The sequence below is a fragment of the Dendrobates tinctorius genome, unplaced genomic scaffold, assembly GCF_039654945.1.
Source record: "Dendrobates tinctorius isolate UK_male_01 unplaced genomic scaffold, ASM3965494v1 ptg000069l, whole genome shotgun sequence".
Taxonomy (NCBI): Eukaryota; Metazoa; Chordata; class Amphibia; order Anura; family Dendrobatidae; genus Dendrobates; species Dendrobates tinctorius.
The window spans coordinates 23,828,362-23,848,256 of NW_027361737.1; the positions used below are offsets into that span (position 1 = coordinate 23,828,362).

General features: G+C 42.3%; 1 protein-coding gene across 2 annotated transcripts in view; it reads right to left on the bottom strand.

Moving 5' to 3' along the window:
• CROCC2 (ciliary rootlet coiled-coil, rootletin family member 2) overlaps positions 1–19,895 on the bottom strand; it is a 274,079-nt gene that overhangs the window by 137,105 nt on the left and 117,079 nt on the right. For both annotated transcript variants that reach the window (XM_073581213.1, XM_073581212.1), the window contains exons 10-11: positions 16,448–16,523; positions 7,668–7,757 (exon numbers count right to left, since the gene is read on the bottom strand). In XM_073581213.1, coding sequence (XP_073437314.1) covers positions 7,668–7,757; positions 16,448–16,523 — 166 coding nt within the window. The remainder of the gene's footprint in view (positions 1–7,667; positions 7,758–16,447; positions 16,524–19,895) is intronic.

Genomic DNA, 19,895 nt, shown 5'->3' on the forward strand with positions numbered 1-19,895 from the left:
TAACTCCTTTAAGAGAGTGATGAGGGGAACGACAAAATATAGCAAAAATTCACTGATCGGGGTGAGGAGTGTTAAAGTTTGTGGGCTGGTGGGATTTGTGTGGCAGGGCTGCTTTTTTGTCCCAGTGCAGCCCTGTGCCAGGCCTACCATTGCAATTAATGACCCTTGTTCTGGATACTTCTGTGTTGTTCTTGTATGTGCGTGTGATGGCGCTGACATCCTTGTGTTTGGACACCTTTTTTTCTATCTAAATCAAAATGTCCACTATTGTACTCAGTTTTACAGGATAGATATAAAAATCTACTTTGTGTGCGGGGGGGGCTCATTTTGCTGTTCGCCTCAGGCAGCAGAGAGGCTAGGTTCACCCCTGGCTGTAATAGCATCCCTTCCAGCATCTTCCAGCTTCATGTACATGTATTAAGCACTCGGCACTTTGTTTATTGCATAGAATCATAGAGTTGGAAGGGACCTCCTGGGCCATCTGGTCCAACCCCCTGCTCAAAGCAGGATTCGCTAAATCATCCCAGTCAGATGTCTGTCCAGCCTCTGTTTGAAGACTTCCATTGAAGGAGAACTCACCACTTCTCGTGGCAGACTGTTCCGCTCATTGATCACTCTAACTGTCAAAAAGTTTTTTCTAATACCTAATCTCCTCCCATTCAGTTTCATCCCATTGCTTCTAGTCTTTCCTTGTGCAAATGAGAATAAAGTTGATCCTTCTACAATGTGACAGCCCTTTAGATATTTGTAGACAGCTATTAAGTCTCCTCTCAGTCTTCTCTTTTGCAAACTAAACATTCCCAAATCCTGCAACATTTCCTCATAAGACAGGGTTTGCAGACCGGTCACCATTCTGGTCGCTCTTTTCTGAACTTGCTCCAGTTTGTTGATGTCTTTTTTAAAATATGGTGCCCAAAACTGGACACAATATTCCAGATGAGGTCTGACCAGAGAGGAGTAGAGGGAAATAATGACTTCACGTGATCTAGACTGTATGCTTCTGTTAATACATCCTAGAATTGCATTTGCCTTTTTTGCTGCTGCATCACACTGTTGACTCATATTCAGTCTGTGATCTATTAGTATACCCAAGTCTTTTTCACATGTGCTGTCACTTAGCCCTATTCCTCCCATTCAGTATATGCTTTTTTCATTTTTATTGCCCAGATGTAGTACTTTGCATTTCTCCCTGTTAAAAACCATTCTGTTAGTTGCTGCCCACTTCTCCAGTTTATTTATATCTTTTTGAATCCTCTCTCTCTCTTCTCTAGTATTAGCTATCCCTCCTAGCTTTGTGTCATCAGCAAATTTAATCAGTTTACCCTCAATTCCTTCATCTAAATCGTTGATAAAGATGTTGAACAATACAGGGCCCAGGACAGAGCCCTGTGGTACCCCACTTGAGACATTCTTCCAACTGGATGTGCAGCCATTTACGACCACTCTTTGGGTCCGATCACTAAGCCAGTTATGAATCCACCTAACAGTTGCCTTGTCCATTCCATACTTAGTCATTTTTTCAATAAGGATTGTATGAGAGACTTTGTCAAATGCTTTACTGAAGTCAAGATATACTATATCTACAGCATTTCCTTGATCCACCCAATCAGTGATTCCGTCATAGAAGGACATTAAGTTAGTCTGACATGACTTATTAGTTACAAACCCATGCTGACTCTGTTTAATCACTTCATTCTTATCCAGGTACTGACATACATGTTGTTTAATAATTTGTTCAAAGATCTTTCCTGGTATAGAAGTCAGACTCACCGGCCTATAGTTGCCTGCGTCCACCTTCTTCCCCTTTTTGAAGATAGGAACAACATTTGCTCTTCTCCAGTCTTCTGGCACCTCTCCTGTTCTCCAAGAATTTTCAAAGATTAAGGAGAGGGGTTCAAAAATTTCTTCTGCTATCTCCTTCAGTACTCTGGGGTGTAATTCATCTGGACCTGGAGACTTGAATTCATTTAGGTTAGCTAAGTGTTTCCTCACTATCTTTCTGTTTATAGATATCCTGGATATTAACCCTTACTGTCTTGGATGTTCATTAGTGTGATTAGGACTGCAGCATACTGTGTATTTCCATCATCGATATTGGGGTCTTACTAGAGTACACGCTCTATATGTATAAACCCCTATAAATGGAGTGATTCTTAATATAACCTCTGCACAGTGTATTTTTTGTTTTCTGTTTGCATGTGGTGCCATCTCCTTTTTTAATTACCGGTATGTCCTTTTTTTTTTAAATAATTACAGTAAATAATTAAATAGTTAAATAAAAATCAATACTTTTTAGACACTATTTGTGTTTGGAGGATCCTTTTTTTCCTTATCGGTTATTAGTCTTTCACGGTCCTCGGTGTTACTATTTAGGGCACAATAGGTGATTTTCATATTGCTCACACCTGTTACTTGCCCAAGGTGAGTTTGAACGAGCATCACATGAACTTGAAACAAAGTTGTTTAGCCATAATTTTGGAAAAGTGACAGCAATTTTGCCCTGCCCATTTTGGGGGTTTTGAGTGACATTATGTCAAATTTGCCTTTTTTTTCTGTTTTTTTTTTTTTTTTCAACAAAATGTCGGCAGTGCATGCTCTCCTGGCGGTGGGCTTCAGGAAAATGGACACCAGAGGCGGCGCATGAACAGACTGAGAGCTTGACTCATTGCCCCACTCCTGCCACCGCCGACTTCCTACAGTGGTGACCCTACCTCCTGTGACCGTGCTCCATCGCTGCTGCCACCTCCCAGGTAGGGTACATTCAAACTAGATGACGGACCCCCTTCTGACTCACTAAACTTTTTTTTTTCCTATTTTCCTACTCAAAGTTTGGGGTGCATCTTATGGACCGATGCATCTTGTAGTCCGCAAGATACGGAAATTCACTTTCTGGAACAATTTCAATGGTGCCAACACTTTCATCCCTCACTGTATCTTGTCAGGTTATTTGCAAGCAATTATTGACGGAGACCAAAATAGAACCAGAGACCAAACTTGATGGATACCAGCAGACTTCCTGCAGTCACTTCAAGGAGCTTCCATGTAGGAGTAAGCAGTAGCTTTCCATGTATGAGTGCACATATAGTGATAGATGAGCAAGGCCTTATTCAGACAAAAATGTGGCTGCATTTTAGCATTTGTATGACGACTTCAAGTCTTGGCCTCAGGCCATGTTCACACGGTCAGTATTTGGTCAGTTTTTTACCTCAGTATTTGTAAGCCAAAACAACCAGGAGTGGGTGATAAATACATAAGTGGTGACGTGTTTCTATTATACTTTTGCTCTGATTGTTTCACTCCTGAACGCCCTCCTCTTGAATGTATATGAGGGGGGTCGCATAACACAGCCCCCATTTTCTGGTTATAGGTTATGTAAGGTGTTTATCATTGGTTGGGTATCCAAAGGGTTAAGGGACCTGTGTAAGCTGCGCTATGCATGAGCAGGTTAAAACTGGTTTGGTCTGGTTCCTCTTCCCGCTTTTTTCTGTCAATTTGATTGGCTCCTGTCAAAAAGTGCGGCACGATTGATGCTATAAATACCAGCTGTTCGTAGGATTTACCTCTCATTCATCCCAAGAAGACTGAAGATCCCTCCCTCCCCTGTTTTCTTTATTGATGTTGTGTCGTTTATTTTGTGGGAAAATCACCCGGCTTCCGGGCGGATTTGGATGAGCTGGTTATGATTTAATTCATTTTACGGAATCTAAATGGTTTACCTGTTATGGTTGATTAAATCTGAATTCTAAAGTAACTCAAAAATAAAGGCCACCGCCATTTTATTCCATATTTTATTGGTGTCATGTGTAATTATTTATCAATGAGTGGGGCTTGTGTTACCATGATTTTGGCTTATAAATACTGAAGTAAAATACTGACAAAATCCTGAATATGTGACCAAGGCCCAACTGCAAGATTCCCGACCCAAACTATCAGCAACTTAGATCCAGATACAGTAACGTTGTATAACTCAGGTCCTCCTCTCCTGTAACATGTCTACCAATAGGACTTCACGGTTTGTTTAATAGAGAACAGCGCTGTGGGCCCGATTCTTTAAGGCTGATGTTTCCCTCTCCAGTCTTAATGAGAAGTGTGCAGGAATAAGATGTGCTGAAATCAAGACGATGCCTTTTAATTGGACTCATATGCCCGATTCATGGAAGTTTTTACCAAAACTGCTTGGCGTTTTGGAATTCTGAAGAGGTTAAAAGACACTGAAAAAACTGAACAAATGAACAGCGACTCGTTTTACATAGAGCAATGTCGCAGTTCTGAACTGTCAACTTTCAATTGCATTCTTGAAGATGGAAGATGAGAATAACACTTTGGCCAGGGTCAGACTAGCGTATGGCATCCGATGCGAGAGCATGGGATGCAATATGCTATTGACCCTCGGCTCCTGCTCTGCTGCAAGCAGGAGCCGAGTGTCATGCGTCTGTGCTCCGAGCATCTCGCACAGAGAGAATAGGAGCACAGCTACGGAGGAGGCAGAGAAACTAATTTCTCCATCTCCTCCATTGCCAGGGTCAGCGTATATCGCACAGCACTCGGATGACATTAGAGTGATGTGCGCTGTCACTCGCACCCATAGACTTAAATGGGTGAGAGTGAGCCAAGACACTGAAAACGGCCAAGAAAAAAAACCGCTGATGGGAGCTGCCCCATAGATGAATACTTATCCGAGTGCTATGTGATGTTTTATCGCATAGCACTTGTCCGTATTCATTGCTAGTGTGACCCCGGCTTTTAAAGGGTATCTGTCTCCAGGTTTTTGTCATGTAATCTTAAAGCAGCATGATGTAGGGCATAGATCCGATTCCAGCAATGTATATCTTAACTTATAGGGTTGCTTGTCCCAGTTTTGATAAAAGTTCTCTCTACTGCAGATCCCCCAGTTCTTTGAATGCTGAGCTCTGTATAACCCCGACCCACAACACTGATTGACAGCTTTCGGTGTACACTGTGTTTATTAATAACAATAATAAATCTTTATTTAAATAGCACCAACATATTCCGCAGCACTTTACAGGTTAACAGTTTCAAAACACAAGTCATAATTAACAATGTTAACAATACAATCATTAAAGCAAAATAAGGCCTCTTTCACACTTCAGTTTTTTGCATCAGTCAAAATCCGCCAAAAGGACGGATGGCGGATCCGTTTTAGTACTGATGACAACGGATGCCACCTGTCCGTTTTTTTGACGGATCCGACAAATGAAGAATTTTAAAGGAATCGCAGCCTGGAAAAAGAGAGAGAGAGATATCCGCCAAAGAAAGAAAAAAACGTTGCAAGCTCCGTTTTGAAATCTTTGAGGATGGTGACGGACAGCAACTTTTGGCGGATCCGCAAAAAAAACGGATGCAACGGACGGCAATCCGTCACAATCCGCCATTAATGGAAGTCAATGGGGAAAAAAAACGGATCCTCAAAAGAAAATTGAGGATCCGTTTTTTTCAAAACTTGGTGGATTGTGACTGATTGTAAAAATCTGAAGTGTGAAAGAGGCCTAAGACGACCCTCCTCGTGAGAGCTTACAATCTACAACGAGGTGGGGGAGATACAAAGTACAGGTGTGTATTTACAATAATGGTCCAGCCATCTTGAGGGATGGATGGAGCTGGTGAATGGGCTACACACGCACACTTACACATAAAATGACTTAGATTAGTGAATGTGATAGGCCACTCTGATCAAATGCGTTTTGAGGGCGCGCCTACAACTATGCAAATTGTGGATAGTCCTAATTTCTTGGGGTAGAGCATTCCAGAGGAATGGCGCAGCGCGGGAGAAGTCTTGGAGTCGGGAGTGGGAGGTACGGATTAGTGCAGGGGTTAGTCGAAAGTCATTTGCAGAGCGCAGCTGTCAGTTAGGCCAATAGACAGAAATGAGGGAGGAGATGTAGGGGGGTGCCGCATTGTGGAGAGGTTTGTGGGTGAGAACAAATACTTTGAATTGGATCCTATAATGAATGGGCAGCCAATGTAAGGACTGGCGAAGAGCGGATGCGTCCGAGTACCGATTAGCCAGATGGATGACCCTGGCTGCTGCATTAAGTATGGACTGTAGAGGGGAAAGTCGAGTAATGGGGAGGACAATTAATAGAGCGTTGCAGTAGTCCAGGCGGGAGTGGATCAATGTGACAGTGAGGGTTTTTGTTGTTTCCATGGTGAGAAGAGGGCGGATTCTAGAGATGTTCTTTAGGTGTAAGCAGCAAGAGCGGGCAAGAGATTGTATATGGGATGTGAAGGAGAGATTGGTGTCAAACATAACACCCAGACAGTGTACCTGCTGCCGGGGTGTTATTATGATGCCACCCACGGAGAGGGAAATGTCAGATTTAGGGAGGTTAGTATACGGCGGGAGCAGAAGACGTTCAGTTTTGGAGAGGCTGAGTTTCAGATAGAGAGCGGACATAATGTTGGAGACTGCGGACAGACAATCAATGGCGTTCGGTAGTACAGCGGGGGTAAGGTCGAGGGATAATGTGTATAGTTGTGTGTCATCCTCATAAATATGGTACTGAAAGCTAAATCTGCTGATGGTCTGTCCAATTGGGGCCGTGTAAAGAGAGAATAGAAGGGAGCCAAGGACTGAGCCCTGAGGTACCCCGACAGCGAGTGGAAGAGGAGATGACGTGGAGCCAGAGAACAAAACACTGAAGGAGCGGTCAGAAAGATAGGAAGAGAACCAGGAGAGAGCAGTGTAATAATGCCTAGTGAATGGAGCTTAGAGTAGGAGATGGTGGTCAACAGTGTCGAAAGCTGCAGAAAGGTCGAGAAGAATGAGCAGAGAGTGGTCACCGTTAAACTTGCTGTCAGAAGGTCATTAGTCACTTTGATGAATGCAGTTTCTGTCGAATGTAGGGGGCAGATGCCGAACTGTGAAGGGTCTAGGAGGGAGTGAGTGGAGAGGTAACGGGTAAGGCAGATGTGGACCAGGCGCTCCAAGAGTTTAGAGATGAAGGGGAGATTGGAGACTGGTCTGTATTTATTTGTGCAGGATGGGTCGAGAGCTGGTTCCTTTAGTAATGGAGTAACAATAGAGTGTTTGAAGGAGGATGGGAAAATGCCCGAGGAGAGGGAGCGGCAGGGAGAGGGAGCATAGGCAGAAAGCTGCTAATCAGTATTGGTCTGGGCTTAAGCAGAACATGATGACTACATGAGAGAAGACAACTAGTCCTCTAATAATAATCTCCTTCTGAGATAACAGTGATTTTATTGAAACAACAAGATGCAGCCCAGTAAGTGACACATCGCTGGAATCAGGGTCTCTTTCTCTACTTCATGTTGCTCTCAGATTAAATATCTGTTGACAGATTCCCTTTAAAGAGGAACTCAAATTATAATGGTTATTTAAAACACAGTTGGGGTCTGACCCTACACCCTCTTACACTGTCCAATCAGTGCCAGAGAATGGAGGGGACAGTGAAAAGTGCAATAAAATTTACCCCCTGCCAATTTATTTACAGGAAGAATAACAGAGGAATGACATAACAGAGTTCTAAGAAATGGTGCCCCAGAATGATTATATTATAGGGAGTGCAAGTATTTAGTAAAAGAGACATGTCAAGAGTGGTGACAGATCCTCTGTAAGACTTATTTGCTAAAATCTGCCGAGTCTTTGTGCACAATGCATCTGGCACATTATGCATCATAATGCGACATACCTGAGTAATGGTGTTTAAGATTTGCTGCAGCGACTCACATTCCTCTCTGACACCTTCCAGCTCTTGCCAGGTGTCACAGCCTGTGTTTTCCTGTAAGTAGGACATAGATCACTTCTGTTATATGGTGACATCTTGTAGTACAATTCATAGTCCACTCTATTCATGCAGCCATATATTGGCTCGGGGGGCCTCGGACCGCCATTGTACCTCAGTTTTCAAATGGAAGAATACAGTTTTCCAGACAGATTCTGTCTAGACTCTAGAGTAATCTTATAAAGCTAGTATGGCAGTGCATACCTGGGTGGCTTAGTACTAGGGAGCAGCACAGGTTCTTGCTTTTTACATTATAGTATTTTCTAATAAATGAATATCCTTCACTATTAAAATATGCATTATGTCCTGTTCTTTTATTAGGAGCTCATATATTTGGATCATCTTAATTGATTGTACGGCTATGTGCACACGTTGCGGATTGTGCTGCGGATTTTTCCGCACGGATTTGGAAAAATCCGCAGGTAAATCCACAGGTCAAAAGACCTGCGGTTTATCTGCGGATTAGCCTGTGGTTTTCCCCTGCAGTTTGACAACTCTACAATGGAGCAGGTGTAAAACCGCTGCGGATTCCGCACAAAGAATTGACATGCTGCGGATTTAAAACTGCAGCAAATCCGCGCGGAAAAATCCACAGCATGTGCACTGCATTTTTCATTTTCCATTGACTATAGTGGTACTGTACACTGCAGCAGAAACTGCTGCGGATCCGCAGGGCCAAAAACGCTGCGGATCCGCAGCAGAACCCGCAACGTGTACACATAGCCTACTAGGAAGACCCAAACAAGATTCAAAAGCTCAATGTAAAGAAAAAGCTAAGGGTACATCCGCTGGCCATAAATAGATTATTATTGGCCCCTGGGGACCTGCATAAATGAAAAAAATCTTACCTTTTGGAGTCGCATCTTCAATTTGACCCGTTTTTCCTGAGCAGAAATATTGTTATGTGACCACTGCAGCCATACAGTGGCTGCTTTTCGGCTGCAGCCTTCACATTCTATACAAAGCGGAGGAAACAATGTTTTTCCACCTGTTCGTAACTGTGAAGGCTGAAGTGTTCCTGTGACATTATGTCAGGAGACTAATGGGGACACAGGGCTGAGAGAAGAGGACAGAGCCAGTCCGTAAAGTAATTATAGATTCTTTTAAATTTCTGCAGAACGCTGGGACCCTTACTAATCGGACCCAGTACCTTGGGGCCATAATGGGATGTCCAATAAAGGACAAACAACAACTTCCTTGTAATATTCCGTCATCTCTGCAGCTTCCTTTGTAATTGAATCAGTGATTCCATCTTTACTTTCATATATAAATATCTTTACTAAGGTTGCTTATAGACATGTCTACCACGATCATTGCCATTGAGCAACCCCTGCCTTATCAATTCAGGGCACTATAGAAAATAAAAACCACAGAGTCACCTTGTCGATGGTGAGACGGCTTTTATGCTATGTTTGATCAAATACAGTATTACTAAGAACTCTGTATGATTTAAATGCACTTTTGCTTTTTACTTATTTGATTACAGCAGGGTTTTTTTCATTTTGTCTTTTGTAGGTTTTGTATGCTTTTTGGCCATGTGAACATGCATTTATATGCTGCATGTGTACCAACTCAAACCAAGCTCAATTTCTGTGTTTTTTCTTTGTATTTTTGCATTCTGTGCAAGCTGGGGTGTGGCCTTCCTCTCCTGAGCTGGAAATTGTATTTAAGGGTATGTGCACACGGTGCGGATTCTGCTGCGTTGTACAGTACCTTTATTTCCTATGGAAATTAAAAACGCTGTGCACATGCTGCGGATTTTTCCGTGCGGTTTTGCTGCGGTTTACAATCCGCAGCATGTCAATTGTTTTGTGCAGAAACACTGCAGTTTTACACCTCATCCATTATGAGGTGTAAAACCGCAGGACTTTTGTCCTGCAGATTTACCTGCGGTTTTCTCTCCAAAATCCGCACACCCAAAAAACTACGTGTGCACATAAAGGCCTCCCCTGACTGGTGTCCGGTCCTTGTCTGCCCTTATTCACACAGAAGTCAACTTTGACACATGATAAGGTTACTAATACTAGACAGTGTAGGACCGCCCCGACCACAGAGTCACCTTGTCGATGGTGGGACGGCTTTTATGCTATGTTTGATCAAATACAGTATTACTAAGAACTCTGTATGATTTAAATGCACTTTTGCTTTTTACTTATTTAATTATAGCAGGGTTTTTTTCATTTTGTCTTTTGTAGGTTTTGTATGCTTTTTGGCCATGTGAACATGCATTTATATGCTGCATGTGTACCAACTCAAACCAAGCTCAATTTTTGTGTTTTTTCTTTGTATTTTTGCATTCTGTGCAAGCTGGGGTGTGGCCTCCCTCTCCTGAGCTGGAAATTGTATTTAAAGGCTTCCCCTGCCTGGTGTCCAGTGGTTGGGATGGGTCCTTGTCTGCCCTTATTCACACAGATGTCAACTTTGACACATGATAAGGTTACTAATACTAGACAGTGTAGGACCGCCCTGACCACAGAGTCACCTTGTCGATGGTGGGACGGCTTTTATGCTATGTTTGATCAATTACAGTATTACTAAGGACTATGTATGATTTAAATGCACTTTTGCTTTTTACTAATTTAATTATAGCAGGGTTTTTATTCATTTTGTCTTTTGTAGGTTTTGTATGCTTTTTGGCCATGTGAACATGCATTTATATGCTGCATGTGTACCAACTCAAACAAGCTCAATTTGTGTTTTTTTTTTTTTTTTAAATTAAAACAACGTATACTCACCTGCAATGTTGGCGCCACTGTTCACTGCGGGTGACGTGACATTATTGTGCGGCTGCTGAGCAATATGTCAGTAATCACGGCTGCAGCTAGTCAGTGACCACTAGGGTGACCGGATCTCATATGGGGGGGAAAAATGTTGGAATCTTGTCCGTCTGGACCCCACAAAACGATTCCCCTTTCCAGATATTGAGATAGCCAAAATTTGAGCTCGATCAAACGACGTTAACCCGTGCCGCTCGTCGCTCAAAGTTTGAAAAAATCCAAATTGAGGTATTTTAAGATTTAGGTATTTTGCATAGTCTGTTAGACTATAAAGAATGTGACAACAACATTGCAGAAATAGCCCTGACCAAATTTTCGAACCATTTTTGGTATTTGAATGCAGAGTTGGTGGGATTATCGTTTTTTGATCCCACCATTACAGACAATGAAAAGTTGTTAATGGCTAATAAATTGCTCAGTAGCACAGATGAACCATCAGAGCACGCTAACCTACATGAGTTGATAATTTTACATAGTTATCTAATCTATTCTAGAGCTTTTGTTAAAGTAGTTTTTGAAACATCAGAATATAATGCTCGGCATTTGCTTACAACTTGCAGGACATATTGCTTTTGTTCTTCATCTTTTGTCAGAAGGTTGTTAAAGTCGGTTACTTCCTACCTCTTTTAATTTTTCTTTCCTAACTTTTGGATTTACAACCCTAGCGTGCTCTGATGGTTCATCTGTGCTACTGAGCAATTTATTAGCCATTAACAACTTTTCATTGTCTGTAATGGTGGGATCAAAAAACGATAATCCCACCAACTCTGCATTCAAATACCAAAAATGGTTCGAAAATTTGGTCAGGGCTATTTCTGCAATGTTGTTGTCACATTCTTTATAGTCTAACAGACTATGCAAAATACCTAAATCTTAAAAAAACCTCAATTTGGATTTTTTCAAACTTTGAGCGACGAGCGGCACGGGTTAACGTCGTTTGATCGAGCTCAAATTTTGGCTATCTCAATATCTGGAAAGGGGAATCGTTTTGTGGGGTCCAGACGGACAAAATTCCGACATCGATTTTTTGCGGTCACCCTAGTGACCACTGATTGACTTGCAACAGTCAAGTGATTTTTAGGAGCAAAACAATAACAATACAGTGACATGACAAGAATCTGCATAACAAATCATATGCTAAATAGGTGCAAGTCAAATTTATGAGATAGCCAAGATAATTGTCTATAAAATGATGGTAGTCTCATGATCAAAGTACTGTAGTAGTGGATGGTTAGATATGAAGCCTGAAAGTCAAAAGTTCAAAACATTGGTACCCTTTTGCTCGTCACTGTATTTTGGCTGTTTATAAACACTGAGCCATATAAAGATTCTACTATAGTCAAATGGAGCTGTGTAAATCCTAATGCAGTTTGCTCCCACAAAATTATGCCACCAATTTCCAAAAATCTTACTGTAAGAGGTCGAATTTTAGAAGTCAGTTTCTTTTACTAGCATGCAAGAAAAATCTGACCAATTTTTATCAGTGTGCAGGATCCAATTGTCACACATTTTTGGTCCGTATGTCTGTTTTTATTATCTGTGTGTCATCAATTGCTCTTGTAAAAAAAAAACAATTGATGAAGGTTTCCCAAGGCACTCCTAGAATTATCAGTAGAGATGGGTGAACCCAAACAGTAAAGTTCGGCATCCATACCAAACACCTAGCACGGCCACAGACACCATACATGAACTTCACCAGGAATTCCATGTTACTATTTGTGCATGGCAGCGTGGCAAACACCGCTTCTGATCAGCAGTAAAAATCATCACCGCTAGCCAGACAGCAGCGGTTACCAAGCAGTCAAAATACAGCGTGAGTACTCAGCTGTGATCGGAGGTTTAAAGTTTACCTCTGGTCACTGGTGTCAGCTGATGGGACTACTGCTCCCATCAGCCAACGCCTGCTGCTGCTAATAACTGCGAGAGCAGGAGCGGCTCATTGGAGTATTCATCAGCTGGCATCAGCGCTGTAAATAAATAATGAAAAAAAAAAACCAGTGTCGGTTCTCCTGTATTTTTGATATCCAGGCAGTCAAAACTCACGCTGGGGGCTGCAACCCTCAGCTGTCAGCAACGCTGGTTATCAAGAATATTGCCACTCTCCCCCACCAGCCTAAAGATAGCAGTCCGCAGCCATCCAGAAAAAGTGCATCTATTAGTTTCTGGTGCTTTGCCCGGCTCTTCCCACTTGCCCTGTAGCAGTGGCAAATAGGGTTCACATTTGTGGGGTTGATATCACCTTTGTATTGTCAGGTGACATCAAGCCCACGGATTACTAATGGAGAGGCGTCTATAAGACACCTATCCATTACTAATCCTATAGTTATATGGTAAATAAAGACACAGCCAGAACAAAGTCCTTTATTAGAAATAAAACAAAACACACTTTTACTTTTTTATTTAAAAATAACAAACACAGTTCTACTCACCAAGCGCCTAATTCCACTGAATCCCTCGTCTCCTGTAATAAAACAAAAATAAAAAACAACAATATCCCTCACGTCTCTGTCGTTCTGTCCCACATCGAAATCCATGTCTGTAGGATAAACAGTTTTCAACCTGGACAGCGCCAAGATGTGACCGTCCAGGCTGAGAACCACTGGGAAATGAGCTTGCAGCATCAGTGAATAACGGTGACCTCATCGAGGTTACTGCCAATCACTGAAACTGCGTTCCCATTCAGGCTGAACTGCAGTGACCTCGGTGAGATCCCTGGTGCAGAGGCGAGTTCACCGCAGTTCAAATTCACCACAGTGAAATTCTGGTGAACTGCGGTGAACTTGTCAAAAATGGTAGTGACCCTAAGCCACTTTTTTAAAATGATTTATTTAAATAATTTAAAAAACAGCATGGGCACCCCTCTATTCTTGATAACCAGCCTTGCTGAAGCTGACAGCTGAGGGTTGCAGCCCCCAGCTGTGAGTTTTGCCGGGCTGGTTATCAAAAATACAGGGGAACCCACGCCGTTTTTTTTAAAATTATTTATTTACAGCGCAAGCGCCAGCTGATGAATATTTCCACTGTTATTAGCGGCAGTTGATGGGAGCAGTAGTCCCATCAGCTGACACCAGTGACCGCAGGTAAACTTTATACCTCCGATCGCAGCTGCACACTCACGCAGTCTTTTGACAGCGTGGGAACCGTGGCTGTTTGACCGGCGGTGATGATTTTACCGCCGATCAGAAGTGGTGTTTGCCACACTGTCGTATACATTACAGCATTGCAAACACTGGATGTTCAGGCCCGCTATTTAAGTGAATAGGGTCTAGGTTTAGGTTCGGGTCCAGGTACTGTTCTGGTACCCGAACCAGATGTTTTTATAAGTGTTTGGCTGAACCCTCCGGACCCAAACATCCAGGTGTCTGCCCATCTCTCAGTGAAAAACAGGCAGAACTAAGATGGAACATGAATGCCATCCATGTGCTGGCTATTTTTTTCCTGGACCCATTCAGTTATCCACTTGAATGGGGGGAGTTTGGTCGGACAAAATTTAAACATGTCTTTTTTTAATTTAGTCCCATTGTTAGCAAAATAAAAAAAATGGACATGTGAAAAGGGCCGCAAACTAAAATGGGTACTTGGCCTATCCATGAAAAAATAGATAGAACATGTACTTGGCTGTGTAATGGGGTTAAATTCTTTGACTGGTAAGAGGAAACCCAAATGATGAACATGGTGAATAAGGTGAAAATATTTTCTATAAATAGTTTTTGGGAAAGACAACTAAATGATATCAGGTACTGCTTTAACTTTCCAATTTACAAGGGTTACAGCTGTAGTCCAAATGTCCACTGATTTAGAAGAAATCAGACATTTATCCTTTTCTGTTTTGTAGTTTCCAGAGGATTAAGATTATTTTACTACAGTGTTTTTCATTTACGAATGTATCTAAATATCTTTTACATAGCTCTTTTTTGTACTCTTAGGCTGGTTTCACATTTGCGTTTTTTTTCGCGGTAATTTAGCGCTAAATAGCGCATGCGTTTTTTTTTCCTATACTTTGCATGGGATGCGCTTATGTGCGCATACACATGCGTTTGTACGCGTTTTACCGCGCATGCGTTTTTTTGCGGTATGTGCTCGGGCGCACAAAATGCAAAGTGCGTCCGATTTGCCTCAAAAAAACGCATGCGCGCAATGCGTTTTTTTACAGCAAGACACCCATTATAAGTCTATGGTGAGCATATGTGCGCATTGGCATGCTTATGTATGCGTTTTTTTGCACATGCGTTTTTTTTTTTACCATTAGTTTAGACAATGGAATTTAGGGGTTTGGGTAAAGTTAGGGTTAGTTAAGGGGGTTTAGGGTTAGGGTCAGGGTTAGGGTCAGGGTTAAGTATGGTTTGGTTAAGGGTTAGGGTCAGGGTTAGGGTCAGGGTTAGGGTTAAGTATGGTTTGGTTAAGGGTTAGGGTCAGGGTTAGGGTTAAGGTTAAGTATGGTTTGGTTAAGGGTTAGGGTCAGGGTTAGGGTTAAGTATGGTTTGGTTAAGGGTTAGGGTTAGGGTCAGGGTTAGGGTCAGGGTTAGGGTCAGGGATAGGGTTAAGGTTAAGTATGGTTTGGTTAAGGGTTAGGGTCAGGGTTAGGGTTAAGTATGGTTTGGTTAAGGGTTAGGGTCAGGGTTAGGGTTAAGTATGGTTTGGTTAAGGGTTAGGGTCAGGGTTAAGTATGGTTTGGTTAAGGGTTAGGGTTAGGGTCAGGGTTAGGGTCAGGGTTAGGGTTAGTAAAGTCATGGTTTGGGTTAGTGTGAGTGGCCACCTAATGTTGGAAAAAAACGCAAACGCGGTAAAAACGCACTAAAAACGCATACAAACGCTTAGAAACGCTGCGTTTTTTTCATGCATGCTCATAAAAATGCTTGAAAAAAACGCAGCAGTTGTATGCTTTTGTATGCGTTTTTCAATGCGTTTTTTTGCGGGAAAAACGCGCTGCAAAAAAAAGCAAGTGTGAAACAGGCCTTAGTTTGGCTATAAAGACCCATGACCCCCCTTTTTCGCCAGCGTTAGATTCTAATAAGTCACCATGTACAACTTCATCTGGAAAGAAATGTCAGCTCTGAGTGACTTAATGTTACACAGAAAACCTCGTCTCACTCACAGCCTTAGATTTATGACCTTTTTATTAAGTGTCTGCAAGTGACAGTGTTAACAGAAAATCCCTGGAGAGTGATGTTGGAAAGTGTCAGTCAAAAGAAAGTAATGGCTCTGTGAAAACCGAGGCTCTCTGAGGATCGCTCCCAGGACGTCACAGGGAATCCATCTTGAGGTTCCTGCTTCATTAGAGCGTGTGTGAAGTGCTGTATTATGGATAAGCTGATCCCTCCATGAGGGGTCCTGAACACACCTGCAAGCATCTGACGGGGTGAAACTTAATGGCCTGGTACATAGTAAAAAGTTCTGTATATGAAATACGTTTGTGCTTAACCCCCTAACTGCTGACTGTAGGGTGAAGCGACTGCACAAATGGCAAAGAAAAGAAACATATGAATATTTTATAGTAATCATTCCTAAAGGTTTTGTTTTATGAAGGTAACCCTTGTCTTATGCCCCATCGGAGCTAACGAATGTCAAAAAGTGGGGTCACCGTTTCAGGAAATCCCTTATAACAGGAACATAGAGCCAATCTGTAAAAATGCCTCCTGCGCTGGATTACATGGACAACTACTCCTTGGTTGCAGTCAGAGGAGGATTGCACCCACGAAAACAGATGATCCCTGGGATTAGTGAAGAGAAGAGCGGTCTTCACGATATAAAGTTTAGCAATATAACTACAGTATGATACATGTACTATTGGAGTGGGTTTTTTTTTTTAATTTCGTTACAGAACAGAAAAGAAAATTGTGTGAATCCAGCCTAAGAAATAAAAAATCTGTTAAATGTCTAAACGTTTTACTTTGGACCCAAAAAGCTTACCAGTCTTTGCTTTTCCTTTTCCATCTTACTGTTCTCTTCTTTCAACTTGTCGACCTTCGTAGACAGCTCCATGATTCTGTCCGAAAACAGAGTGAAATGGATTCAGTTCATATGACCCTATATATGTAGTGTTTGCTGTGTAAGGCCGGGGTCACACTACTGTGTGTGATGCAAGAAACTCGCACGAGTCTCTCGCATCCACACCCGGCGCTGCCGCCGGCACTCAGTACCGGAGCATGCGGCTGCATGTATTTCTATGTATTTCTATGCAGCCACACCTCCGGTCCTGAGTGTCAGCGGCAGTGCCGGGTGTTGATGCAAGAGACTCACATCACACACGGTAGTGTGACCCCGGCCTAAGGCTGTGTTCACATGTCAGTTTTCATTTCCGCTTTTTGGAAGGAAATAAATCGCTCAATTACCGGACCCAGGGTTTTATCATTAGAGATTGGGATATTTTGTATAACCCTATCCTGACTTGTTCTCCTCACCCACTTTGTTTGGAGATCTCCTTGGTCTTCGGGGTGTTTGGTTAGTGGTGCCTCTTGCTTAATGCCTCTGTGGCCTCTCAGATAAGGTAAAGTGTATATACTGACAGACCAAGTGACACTTAGATTGCACACAGGGGGACGTCCTGTCACTAAGCATGTGACTTAGGGGTGAATACATATGCACGTGACAATTTTTAGATATTTGATCCCATAAATTTAATATTTGTCTCACTTCACCAACTTAGACTATTTAGCGCTGATGCATCACACACAAATTGGATTACAAAAATATTAAACATGGGTTGTAATGTAACAGAATAGGTAAAAAGCCAAAGGGGGTGAAATACTTTTGCAAGCCACTGCACTAAAACTAGACATCCTCTTTATACTTGGAATGTTTAGCATCCAGATACTCCACCACGACATAAGGGGGAATTCATCATATGCCAGTCTTCATTAAATGCCTGCTAGAGTTGGATGTGCCAAATGTATTAAGGGGTGCATGCTGGTAGCAGAATTTTTGGACTGCCCGTGCACAAGAAACCAAAATCTCTACTAGCTAGTGTAGATATGTGTCAGCTTCTGGCCTAAGTGACAGTAAAGCTGTTGGGCAGCAGCGGGGCCGCGCATCTTTTAAGTGAGCCACTCACAAGTAAAAAAAATTGCAACAACGGGTGACATGTGACATAACAATTTCCTATGAGACCCGGAGCTAACATTGCTGGAACGGAAGAGGAGGTCATCTTTATTTACTTTACGCTGGCGAATAGTGGACAACCCCTTTACTAAATCCATGTAAGGGTTTCTTACTTCTTGGAGGGCTCACCTGCCCGCTGTTGCACTGGTGATCCAAGTCATCTCCATCCATATGTGACCGTATAACCTCCACTCACCATCATGCATAACTTTCATACCTCTCAGTTTCCACGGCTTGTGGGGACAGGGAGAGGTGGCAGGTGTCGGGGGCTATAGAAATGTAGTATGTAGCACAGAAGTATTTGTGGAATGTCAGACGCCAACACATTGTCTACATTTTTTTGCTCATTTCAAGCATCCGGTGAAATAAAATGCCTAAGACGGCATTAACCTCCTCTGATTAAGAAGCTTGGTCTACTTGCTAAACAAATGATGGTGACGTGGAAATCACAGTCTAAAGCAATGAATCACCAGACCATAATACCATCTCTTGGATTCGGAGCGCAGTTTATGATTAGGGCACAAAGGGATCTATTTATCCCATTGCTGAGACATGTGTAAAGGCTTCATGCTCCCATCTGTATCCGTCTTCATCACTCAGTAGGGTTCAGGAGGTGAGTATCAATGCTGTTACTTATACAAGGCAAATCCCCTGGCTGCTAACTAAGGATTACAGCTTACTTTGTCACACGCAATAGATCACCTAGCCATTCCTTACGTCATGCTTAATACTGAAAATAATAAACATTTCTGCTATACAGAGATATAGGTCAAAGCTAAGCAATTATTCTTGGATTTCTTACATAGCAAAGAGGCTTTGTAACCTCCGATCGACTGATTGAAGTGCCACAGCGCCATACAATGTGCAGTGGCCATGAGGGGTAATGCAAGCTCCCTCCTATACATGTGAACTGCCACTATTCAATGTATGGAGCTGTGTCATTTCTGGTGCCATATTTAATTCGTCTCTTCAGATCGCCTTTCTGGTGTCCTGCCTCCCGACCATGCTGTACACTGCAGAAAGATTATTATGTATTATCACAAACCCAACACAAGCTCAGCAAAAAGTCAAAGTATGGAAAACTGATAATATGTTCACACGTCAGTATCTGGTCAGTATTTTACATCAGTATTTGTAAGACAAAACGAGGAGTGGAACGATCAGAGGAAAAGTGTAATAGAAACACGTCCCCACTTCAGGATTTATCACCCACTCATGGGTTTGGCATACAACAAATACTTAAGTAAAAAATTCCCCAAAATACTGCCGTGTGCCCGTGGTCGGATTGTGCAGATTACCAGATAAATTAAATAGAAAGTGATCCCAAATCCTCTTTGACATTTCACGCTGATCACATTCTATTCGGAGTGTGATCAAAGTGTGATCCGATTTTCTTGGAAATTGTAAAAAAAAAAAAAGGTCTCCATCTTCTCCATTCTGTCAGTCCGTGAGCACTGGACCACACTCGAATGTCATCTGAGCATGATCTGATTTTTTTTGACGGACCCATTGACTTGAATGGCCGAGTGGATCCGATTTACAGATGCAAATGGTGAGATTTTTTTCTTAGGACAGACAAGGTACAAGGAAAAAATGGAATAAAATAAAATAACATTGGTTCCAGTGTGATCAGGTGTTTTGTTGGATCGCACCCGGACCAAAAATAAGGTTGTGCATGAGCCCTTGGGCCACTGATTATAAATTATAACTTTACGACAAAGCTTTTTTTTTTCAGATTTTTGCTTTTTTAATATTGGGAAAGTAATAAGCATGGAAATATATGGAACGCCGACCCCTATATCACTGGATTTGTCTACTGGACACATATAGGTCCTATTGTACAACTTTTTCTATATTGAAGGCATTGTCCAGTACGTTTATATTGATGGCCTAGTCTCAGAATAGGTCATCAATATGAGATTGCTGGGGGTGCAATGATTGGGGGTCGCTCGGCATCCCCCGGCTGCAGACACTATACAGTTGACAGAGCTGTGCTCCAAAATTGATCACATCTGGCTGCTGCTGGCAATGGAAACAGATGATTGGTGGGAGTGCCTGGCTCGCACAGCCACCGATCCAATATTGATGATCTATCCTAAGGATAGGCCATCAAAATAAAAGTACTGGACGATGCCTTTAATCAGAAATATGCCTATAAATTTGAAAAAGTATGATGAAGATGGGCGGGGGTAACAGACACGGCTATAGATGTACTGATTAGTCACATTATTCTTGTTCAGGGTTCTTTAAAGGGGTTATC